The sequence below is a fragment of the Candoia aspera genome, chromosome 1, assembly GCF_035149785.1.
Source record: "Candoia aspera isolate rCanAsp1 chromosome 1, rCanAsp1.hap2, whole genome shotgun sequence".
Lineage (NCBI taxonomy): Eukaryota > Metazoa > Chordata > Lepidosauria > Squamata > Boidae > Candoia > Candoia aspera.
This window is the reverse complement of record NC_086153.1, coordinates 119,360,926-119,372,550: the sequence shown is the minus strand read 5'-3', so window position 1 is coordinate 119,372,550 and position 11,625 is coordinate 119,360,926. Positions and strand designations below refer to the sequence as shown.

General features: G+C 37.5%; 1 protein-coding gene across 1 annotated transcript in view; it reads right to left on the bottom strand.

The window, feature by feature from the left end:
* Window positions 1-533: 533 nt before the first annotated feature.
* ELOVL4 (ELOVL fatty acid elongase 4) overlaps window positions 534-11,625 on the bottom strand; it is a 31,909-nt gene continuing 20,817 nt past the window's right edge. The window contains exons 4-6 of the mRNA XM_063312728.1: window positions 4,612-4,783; window positions 3,042-3,169; window positions 534-1,312 (exon numbers count right to left, since the gene is read on the bottom strand). Coding sequence (XP_063168798.1) covers window positions 1,043-1,312; window positions 3,042-3,169; window positions 4,612-4,783 — 570 coding nt within the window. The 3' untranslated portion in view covers window positions 534-1,042. The remainder of the gene's footprint in view (window positions 1,313-3,041; window positions 3,170-4,611; window positions 4,784-11,625) is intronic.

Below are 11,625 nucleotides of genomic sequence, written 5' to 3'. Positions count from 1 at the left end.
CTTTACAGTACCAAAGAGCAAGACCATTGTGTGAAGAAACAGTTCACAATACATCTACAGTGCATCTGGTCTTGGCATTGAAGTACTTGTTGCTGCAGTTAAACCCCAGTAAACTGTGGGATTCAAGCCTTCAGCTGCAAAGTTCTTTATAACGATGAATCTCTCTCCTCTTTATATTGAATTTGTCCCATGCTAAATAAGTAGGCCATTAGCAAAAAAAAATTGAGTTCTATCCTTGATCCACCCACTATATACATCTGACCACTGAAAAAGCATCAACACCATGCATTTCGTGCAACTGGAGACAAGAAATTGTTTTATGACACTTAGGGCTTTTTACAAAATGTTAAAGGTGTTCAAGTGTAGCTTTTATACTTGTCAATAAGAAAATACATTTTGTCAACGAGAGAGAAATATTTTCTCTAAATAGCAGAAGAAATATATTAGGGGTTCCTTATTTCAGAAATGAATATTTAATAGTATATGTTATTTTTACCAAATAAAGAGGTAGGTGTATTTTTACACAATGAACAATGATGTAACGGACATAAGGGGAAAATTAGGGCAACCTAATATAGCAATATAATTTAGTCTAAGAAACTACACTTTATTATAAAAGAGAGCAAACCTCCCTCTCCATATTTTCATTGAGGTTTGTTTGTTTGGGTTTTTTTGCTTAAAACATCTATCAGAATTGGTAGAATTTATAAGTTATCTTTTTCAAAGAAACGTCTGTTCCAACAAATCAGTTGTATCCTTGGTTAATTGTAATGTTAACCATTGGATTGACAGTAAATGCAATTTCAGCAATTCTTTCTTACATTACCAACACCTGCAGTCTAAGTTTACATGAAGTTAACAAGTCTTAATAATTACATAATTACAATAGGACTTTTGTTGTTAAAACAATCTTCATAAATAATGTTTTCTATCTCTTCAATAACCTAAAGGTCAATTGGTATAGATAGGACAGTGTTTCTTTTTTTTCTTCTACCAGATTGGAGACTCCTTACTGCTCGCAATGGTTAAGGCTTGGATCAAGTTACTCTCCTTTTGCTTTCTTCGGCATTTTTCCATTCTCCACAACTGCACTGTTTTCTGGTTTGCTTATACCATTTGCTACAACACCATTGGTGACCTTGCCGTTCTTTTCTGGCTGCTTGGGCATCTTGTATGTCCGATAGTAGAAGTTACCAAACAGAAAAATAAAAGTGGTGGCATAGAAAATGACACCCCAGTGCATCCATTTAGGAAAGGGGCAATCAATATAAATAGACAGGGCGGTGTGGCCAATAGTCACATGGAACTGAACCTGAAAGGTAGAATAACAGAAGGTCCATTAATCCTGATCAATAAGTTTCTGTTAGACTTTATATGAGCATTTTTCCTGAAAAAGTGTCCGAATACTATTCATACATTTCTTTATTTACTTAAAAGGAAGATGGGCTCTTCCCTCTCCACAAATAATTACCTGTGAATTAGGGGGTGGAGGATCATCTTATTTATTTAATTTATACACCACCCATCTCACTATAAAAGTGACTCTGGGCAGCTTACAAATAGAAAATTATAAAAAATACACAAAATACAAGAAGGCAAAGGAGAAAAACTAAAAGGCAGAGAGAGCGTCTTCAAACCACCAACCACCCCCATGGCTGCCTACCATTCTTGGATCCCCAAGCTAGTTGGCAGAGCCAGGTCTTGATGCTCTTCTGGAAGGCCAGAAGAGTGGGGGCCAACCTCACCTCAGGGGGCAAGAAGTTCCACAGGATGGGGGCAACGGCAGAAAGGGCTCTCCTCCTCAACCCTTCCAGCTGAAATTCTTTAGCCTACGGACTATGGAACATGCCCTTCCTGCCAGACTGGGTGGGACAGGTAGATGTGATTGGCATGAGACGGTTCCTCAGGTAACCTGAGCCCATGCCATAAAGGGCTTTAAAGGTGATAACCAACACCTTGAATTGGACCCAGAAGCACACCAGTACCCAATACAGCTCGCTTCCCAATCCAGGAAAGGGTGCAACTGGCACACAACATGAAATTAAGCAAAGGCCCTCCTAGCAATGACTGCCACCTGCTCCTTGACCAGAAGTCATGAGTCCAGGAAGACCCCCAAACTGTGCACTGGGTTCATCTCAGGCAGCTTTTTGGGTTGCAAAGGAGGTGCAGGAGAGGGGGAGAATTGTACTTTCAGACTTGCAAGATTCTGTCAATGCAGCTTTACAATAAAGTAGAATTAGCTCATGTGGTTGTCATTCCTATCTGGATTACTCCACGGGGCCAACACAAATACAATGGTAATAAAAAAATCATTTTCTGACCAATACACACATTTATGACCAAAAGCCTTCAGTGTGAAACTGATTAAGTCTGATCACTTTCAGGCAGCAGCCAGCTGGCTGGAGGGTTCTAATGAACTAATTAAGATCACAGTGCTGAGGTCCTCAACTTGTGGTTAGCACTTTTTAGGGAGACACTCTAGGGAAAAAAGCAGTTCAGGAAGAGAGAACTTTTTAAAGCATTTCTCTGCCCTGAGAAGGGGCAAAAAAAGGAAAAAAACTGGTCCGGCACAGGACGCTGTGCAAGAGGACTTTATCTGAATGAAACAACAGCAACCAGTGATTTTTGCAGCATCTCTCTCTCTATCAATCACGTGTACACTTAGTGACCGTTTCACTTAATGACATGGTTGTTGGAACAGATTGCGGTCACTAAATGAGGAGAGGGTATATGAGAAAAGGGAGAACAGCTCTAAGAGTACTGGGTGACTTTCTTGTTGCTATTCTTGTAGCACTCTATGTGCTGATGGCCATAGCATACGGCAGGGTTTTCTTCCTTTATCCATGGGAGTTCTGTGCAGCGCTGAGGCCTCTGATCTTTTGGGACCAGAGGACATCCAGGTTCCTCACTTCAGAAGAGACACCCTCTAAAGGTGGTGTGAACAATTGGGAGGGAAGGATGTATATCACTTTCACACTTCTTACACTGAGAAGACCCAATTTAAAAAATAACTTAGATTTTTTAAAAAATATATTACTTACTAATTGCATTATGGTCAAATATCGCTTCCACCAAAGGTACTTGTGGAATTTTGGGCCACAGGCAGCTAGTCCGTAGTACAAATACATAACAACATGAATGAAAGCATTCATATGAGCTCCAAAAAATGCTGTTGGGAAGAAGAAACAAAGTAAATACATTACAGAAATCATTAAGATAATCATATTCAATGGTATTTAATTCTGCCCATCAGTGAGAAGAAAACCCCTTCTTCCTATAATATTAAAAAGTTACAGTTCTTCAGGAGTAGGTGGAAGGACAAGAGTGTACGAGAAGAGGAGGAGCAAGAGAACCTTTTGTTACTCATGAGGAAGCCCACCCATGGTACACTGTGGGTAGGCCCTACACAGCTTGAATAGACCGGCGCAATTTCAGTGGAAGCATAAACTGCTACAAATATCTGAAAACTGGAGTCAGTTCCCACAGCGCTTGTTCTACATGAAATGTGGGCCTGAACAACTTGCTTTGTAATTTTGCTACACACAGGACAACGAGGTATAGAAAACACAACGCTCTGTTTGGGGATTACATGTCCGTTTTCAGTCCAGTACAGGAAAAGCAATGAATGCCTCTTCCCTACTCCTAGTTGTACTGACGACTTAGCAAAGAGACTGTCTCTGCTGTTTTCCTGTGCTGGACTGAACGCGCAAAGATAAAACTTGATCACGTCAGAAAACCTGATATTGGTGACGCTCATTTTTCTAGACCTGCACTGGAAGAACTGTGGATTTTTAGTAAATGTGTACCCTTGTAAAGTGTTAGTCTACAACTGTAAAGTATATGTGGACTGCAGAATAATATGAACTGTTATACTGTAAAATAGAAATTATGGATCTTATTATTTGGTAAAAGTATAAAATATCTAATTTGTACGGCAATGTACAGAAATGTATACACAGGGAAACATGCATAATTAAAGACAGAAAATGCAAACTAAGGCCGAGATTCTGACATTAACGAAAAGGAATTGTATGATTCAAGAAATAATGAAAGGAAACTATAATAACCATTACACCCTTTATGGTATCTTTCTGTACAATTTTTATCTACAGAGTGAAATGAAGCAGTTATATCTAGTTTTCATGCTACACAAAAATAAACTAAATTTAGGTAACAGTTCTAAACATAAGTGGAAGTAAGTCTTACTGAAATTATTATGACTTAGTTGACTAGATTCTTTCATCACCATGCTAAATTATGCAAGGCCCAATCAAAAATTTTATCTGCCTGTTGTTGCAGATTTTTAGTTAAGCAAGGCAGATCTGTTGCTTCATGCAGGCTTAAACACTAGAAGAAGAATATGCATTTAAAATCTGAATGATACACTTATGTCTGTGTGAAAAGGATTTCACAAGACTATAATAATATATCTTTCCTCCCCCTCATTTCCCAGAGAAGGAAGAATATGCATTTAAACTTTTAACACAACAGCATTAAGCATATGCTCATTTTTATAACTGTAGTATAGAAAATACTACTTGCTGGTATTCAATATGAATATTCATTTCCCTGATTAATCTTACTTTCCACTCAGTAGACAAGTTTACTCACCTTGTCCTCCTGCAACCCATTTTATGCCAATCCACCACAAAGTAAACATAGTGAAATGGTGATAGACATGAAGAAAACTGATTTGATTGAATTTCTTTCGTAGGATGAAGAATACTGTATCCAGATACTCAATCCCTTTTGATATGTAGTACCACCATAAAGCTCCTGCTATCTGTGATACAGAAAGAAGAATGTAAAGACAGGGTCAGACTGATGCACCATGTAGCACCGTATCTGGGTCACTATAGAGCCCCCATTATTCAGTTTGTTGCTATTGCATTATGATATCCCTCCATGAATTCCCAGTGTTTGTCTCTCCTCTCTATTTGTCTCTGTTACTAGGTACTGAATTGGAGAGTTAAAGGTCATTTTATTATGTTAAAACATTTATTCATGGTGTGGTTTCAAAGAGGTATGAAACAGTTTGGTAGTTTATTTTCTTAGAAAAAAAAATTCTGGTTGTTAAAAAGAACAATCCCCCACCTTCTGCTGCTTTTAGGCATTTGAGGTCTTATTGTGGCACTCTTACGCCTATAAAACAAGCAAGTTTTATGACTTGGAAATTAAGCTAAAATCAGATATGCATACAACTAAATCAGGCCCTGCCATCTTATACTACAAGTGCAGAGATATGATTAATACTTCTTACTTTCAATTTACATACACACACTCTCTCTCTTTCTCAAAAGATACTCCAGTGTTCACACATATATACATATACATATACACACACACAAGAGAAGAAATGAATGCAAATGAAAATACAGTAAGAAGGAAAAAAGAAAAAGGAAGAAATAAAACAGAAAGTTAAAGTACAAAATAAAAGAAAAGGAAGTAGAAGAAAAATAGAAAGAAAAAAGATATAAAGAAGTGGCTTCTAATCTTCTTTACAGCATTATAAGCACAATTGTAGATTACCTCTTTCTCTAAAGTTACATCGTGACTCTCTTCTTTCTATAATCTATCCTATCTAATCATCAAAACCATAGATCATAAGTACATTTTTTTCTGTTTTATGCAAAAAGCCCATAAGGGGTTTCCAGTCGGCAATAAATAGATACTGTCTTTTCTCTACTCAAACTAAAGATACTCCAATGTTCTAATCATTATGGTTATAACCTCTTACTGTTATGGCCTGAGCCAAGATTAAGCATTTAAACATTTACTTCTTTTCAGTTTCTGCTCAGAGTACAAAAAAAATCAGTGTCCGCAATTTACAAATAAAGCGAGTAGGAGCTATGTTTATATGTAACATGGTATCCTTATGCGAAACAGTCATTTAAAAATTTTATGAATTCTAACACAGCATGCAAATATTTAAAACTTTCAAGGATCTATAAATAACTTCCAGAAAAGAAATATTAAACTGAAAAACATGGAGTAAAAGTAGAAAATATAAGGTGTTATTTAAGAAGTATCTCTAAACACGTGAGTCTTTCCACCGTGGAGAACTTATGGCTCTATTGTTCTTAAAAACAAAAAAAACTACAGTTCATATCGTCTCTATGGAACAACACCTTATCTCTAGTCTACAGCACTGGATGGTGCCCTTTCTACACAAGTCATTTGTAACACACTGCTAGAGGAAACAACCAGTCTCGGGAACCTGCAGGGGACACAAGAGGGGATGAAATGACAAAATGTATGTGACAGCATCATTCAAATGCCACAACTTACATACTTGCATCAGATGTTGGCATGCAAGTAAGTAAGGACAAAATTTGTGCAATGCCACCACACACATGCCATTTTGCTGTCATCAAGATTTGCTGGGGACATTGTTGCAACCAGTCTCCCACAGATGGTTGCTCCGAAAGCCACTGTAAGGGAAACTAACATCATGATTTCTAATTAAAGCAGGGCATATTTATCCAGGTGCCCCTATAACTTAGTGTTTTAAATCAGTTCATGGTTGTAAGACTCACTATTCAAATATCATTGAACAGCACAGTGAAGATACAGTTAATCCTAATCATAGGATTATGAAAAGAGTACTGATGAATGGATTAATTTTTCCTAACTATTCCATGTTTCAGAAGACAATTCTATATAATTCAGGAGACTCTGGTTATTTTATTACAGGAAAACTTTATAAACAGTTGGTCTCTGCTGCTCCCCAGCCCTTAGAAGCAAACGGCATAATTCTGCAAACACACACGCAAGTACTCCCTCTTGCGCCTACTGACTGCTACCTCCCTGAGGAGTTTTTTTCAGGGTGGTGTGATGGAACATTTGGGGGATGTTAACTTTAGGCCTGCCTCTGATGGGGAGTACCACTATTGTCACATGACGGTTTGTTGTCGCTTTAACGTTTTTGTTTATGTTTGTATGCTACTCAGAACTGGTTGGAATGGCATAACATAGAAGTGCAAGGGAAGGGAAGGGAACTGCCCTCCAGCCTTCTCCAGATGAATATACTGGGGAATTTTTCCATTGTCTCTTTCTCTGCAGCCTGTGGTCTGATCAGTCTCCTTTTCATACTTGACTGTTCTTTTGCTGGCTTTTCTCCCCAAATCAGTTTGGGTCCTATGCTGTTCGGTTTTTTGAAAGTTTATATTTATACTCTGGATAGTTCTTGCTATTTGCTGTAAGGAATGCAACTATGCAATAAGGTCATATGAAAAACAGTTTTTGCAAAAATGTTGGAAATAAATTATGTAAAGCCGCTCAGGACTCCCTCTATCCGTGGGTCTACAACATGAGGAGAGAGCAGAAACACTCACACAGATTACGTCATTATACAGCAGAAAATTCAGGTGCCTCCTACGGCCTCAGCACCCTGCATGCTTTCCCTAATTTGTTTAAAATCAGATACTGAATGATTGCCACTTGCCTTAAATGTCTGTGATACTGATTTTCAAAACTGTTGTTAATGCTATGTATTTGTTCACAGCATTAGAGTCAGTGCTTTATGTAAGGGATTAGGGTATCTGACGAGGGTTAGGAGAATCTGAGTTATGCAGGTCACTCAGCATCCTCGGTCCAGCTACTCCTCCTTTCAGCGTAACCTCCTCACAGCATCACTATGAGGATAAGAAGATTGCGAAGAACCACGCACGTGTGAAGCTTCAGAAGTAGTGGGTGATAACACAGAGCAGTGTTTCTCAACCTCGGCAATTAAGATGTGTTCCTCATGCTGGCCGGGGAATTCTGGGATGAAGTCCACATACCTTAAAGTTACTGAGACTGAAAAACACTGACAGAGAGGCTGATAAATGCCTTCAGAGCCATCTGAAACTCACCTAACAGGATATGCTGTATCTTTCATATTTTAATTAATTTAATTTAAAAGATAGTCCAGTCATCACCATTTATTTATTTATTTCTCAGATTTGTGCTACCGCCCATCTCCCCCCAAAGAGGGACTCTGACTTTTTCCCAGACATCTTACGTTTTAAATTATTATACTATATGTGGTTTTTTTTAAAAAACTAAAATAATAAAAAAGGCAAAATGAAAACCGTGGCACAATCAATCTAAAAGAGAATAAAGAGAATAAAATAGAACTGCGACAAGCTTGGAAAGAGAAGGGTATAAGCAATGCCTCCACTGATCATACAAAGTGACCCAACTTAGTCTTTATGAGGAGAGACCTAGAGGTCCCCAACCGGGAAGTATATTTTATGTGCATCAATCAACCATACCTCTAAAGGTGACAGAACACAAAGCACTGATTTATATTCAATTCAGCTTTTGGATACCCTCCACCCTCAATATGGAATATAGTTCTTTTTAGTTTGGGGACTTCATTTTGAAGCTATGAAGAGTATGCTGTTGAAAATAAACTTGACGACCCTCAAACATATCAATAAAATTAACATTATTATCAACGAGTTATTGTGGGAGGTAGTAGCATCTTCTAAAGAACATAATCTGTGTCAGGAATAATTAAGGGAGGGCCACCAGATTTGGTCTGCAAACATCTGGGCAATCATTAGAGGGCAGCAAACGGGGATAGGTAACTTTAAGTCTCTGCTGCCATCTAGTAATGGTACAAATGTTTCCAGCCCAGATCTGACAGCCTTAATAAAGGGAGCTTTAGGACACAGACATTCAAAAAAGTCTGAGATGTGCGCTGTCACTATTATGAATACAAATAAACAGTCTGTACAATATATGTAATAGTATATCTTGCTCTTTCCTTCAAAGTGAATCTGTCTAAACAAATTCTAGCAGAAGAGTAAGACATGCAAACAGCTAGGCACTACTCCAAGCAAAACTTTGACAGAAAGAGTTTGGAGAGGTGATAAAATTCATCAAACAGTTAATAGCAGACAACATATCATGCAACTCTTCCCTGCACCCTCACACCTCTCTGTCCATATATAGTAGGAAAGCTGCAAGAATGTGAGATTTTGCAAGGCAGAAAGTTCAGTGTCTTCAAACCTCATTTGCATAGCTTCTCTAAGATGGTAATTGATACCAAATTCACTGAAAAGTCTCATATGTATTGGACTTCCAGGGGAGGTATGGCGAACTGAAGACAGCTCTGCAAAAGCAGAGCCGACAACAGCAGCAAAGACCAAAGAACTGAGAGCCAGTTTGGTCTAGTGGTTAAGGTGCTGGGCTAGAAACCAGGAGACTGTGAGTTCTAGTCCCGCCTTAGGCATGAAAGCCGGCTGGGTGACCTTGGGCCAGTCCCTCTCTCTCAGCCCAACTCACCTCACAGGGTTGTTGTTGTGGGGAAAAGAGGAGGAGGAAGGAATATTTGGTATGTTTGCTGCTTTGAGTTATTTATAAAAATAATTAAGGCAGGTTAAAAATTAAATAAATAAATAAACTGGTGAGTAGACTGCTTCCTTGGAACCTCTCTAGAGAAAGAGAGGACAGGAGATTGCCCACATGTGCTCTGGATGTCTGCTTCTCGTGAGGAGAGTGCAGGACAGCAGCTTTCCACAGGTTTGAGCACTGGGAGATGGCAGGATTAGCCATCTTGCTTGCAACTGGGGTGGAGACTTTTAAAGGACACTGAGTTTGCAAACCTCACTTTCTAACCACTTTTGGGTATTGCTCATTAATTATTGCTGAGCTATTAGAGACCTTCGAAATGACAAGTTTGAAAATGCCGGGTGAGTCTGCCTTTAATCTGAAACTAAAGAAAATTTTAATCTTTAAGCTTAAGAATTTAAAGAATCTGAAATAAAGAGCAAAAAGCTAAATAAGATTTTGAATTTAATAAGTTATAATTGGTCTAAGGATCCAGATAAAATTGGAATATTGAAACTTTTACAATAAGATTTTGGAATTAATTATAAGATAAAAACAGCTTCTTGTGGGAAATAGAACCTGTTTTGGTTTTTACAAGACATAATATAGTTAAAGAATTTCATGATTTCAAAAATGACACTAGAGGGGACTAAAGATTTTAGGTAGAGGAAAGATACACAGGCCTGCAAGATAGTGCAAAATGTTATGACAATTAAAATGCTGAAGGAGACTTTTGAAGAATGGAATCAGAAAATAGGAGCCACAATATCAACAATGTCAGTACTGATGTCTGTTTCTATGGATAGACTATGTCCAAAAGATGTTATTTAATAAATGTCAGATATGGAACAAATTTTATCTGACAAGATAAGGTATCAAATGTGGATTTACAACTGACAGGCCAAGAGAATGTTTTAGAAAAGGAAGTTTCACTGGCTCTACAAAAGAAACTGGATGAGGTTTTAAAATTTAAAAGGGAAATACAAATGACAAACCGAGAGAGTGACCTGGATAATTTTTTCCTACCGGATTTACAAAAGAGGCTTCTTAAAGCCTTGAAGAACTCTGTGCGATGGGACAAATGAAGAGAAACCAAATCCTACAACAATATTTGAACAAACTAAAGATTAAGACTGTTAGAAGTAAAAGAAGGAATACAAAATTGGTTTATTTGATCAAGGTTAAAATAGATATGTTGTTTCTTCTGGCAACCCTTTGTGGACTTTCTGCTGACACCAGGACTGAAAAAATGATGTTTTATAGATTTGTTTATAGATAAGAAATGGGATATGAGATGAAGAGATAAATGTTTGTAACCTTAGAGAGGGTGAAAAGTTACTAAATTTGTTTATATTTGTTGTGATGAAGGTTGGAAGTCACTTCTTTATATATTTCTTTTCTCTTTCTTTATTATATCCTTACTTTTTTTTTCTTCTCTCTTTCCTTTTTTCCTTGCACTTGTCACTCCTTCTCTCTATTCTTTTTTCTTTCTTTAAGTTTAGTTTGCATTAGATTATACTATTGTAATCAAAATTCTTAATCAAAATTATATGTGTATATATAAAAAGAAAAGTCTCACATGAATTATCCAGCTAGGAAGTGAGTAAATATCCAAGACTCTATAATAATGGGAATGGGGTTATTACAAATATATCATAGAAATAAAGCCGTTAAGTCATACAAGCAAAGGAATAATTTATAAAACCGAATGTGTAAAGTCTGATGTTTTCTTGGCAGGTGAAACAGGAAGACCTGGGTAATTGGAAGGAACACCAAGCTGATGTCTTACATGTTAATTAAGAACATGTTCTGAAGTGGCTTTTTAAAAAGCATTAAAACAACTGCATTGACTTTGATGTTACCTGCAGTGCATCACCAGCGTATTATTAGCTCAGATATAAAATGAAATTACCTTAACATCTTCCTCTCTAAGAACGTTAAAAAGAATACAAACCCTTTACAATTAGCTATGTTTTGTTTTTAGGTACTGTTTGCTTAGGGAGCATCAAGTGGAAAGAGAGATACAATCAATTCAGTTATCAGTATTCTAGGAGAAAGGTATATATAACTATTCTTATCAACAATAAATCTCAAAGCACTTCTTAAGCACTTGCTCAAAGCTAGTAAGTGCCACAGATGAAAAACAAAGCAGTCTACATTTACATGCATGAATAGACAGGTTGCAATCCAAAGTCAGATTTGCTGCAGAGATTTCATTACACTGGATACAAGTGGCTTGTGGGGAGCACAGCAGCCAAATGACGGATGGAGTAGAAAGAGGTGTTGCCAAAGCAAAAAACAAACAAA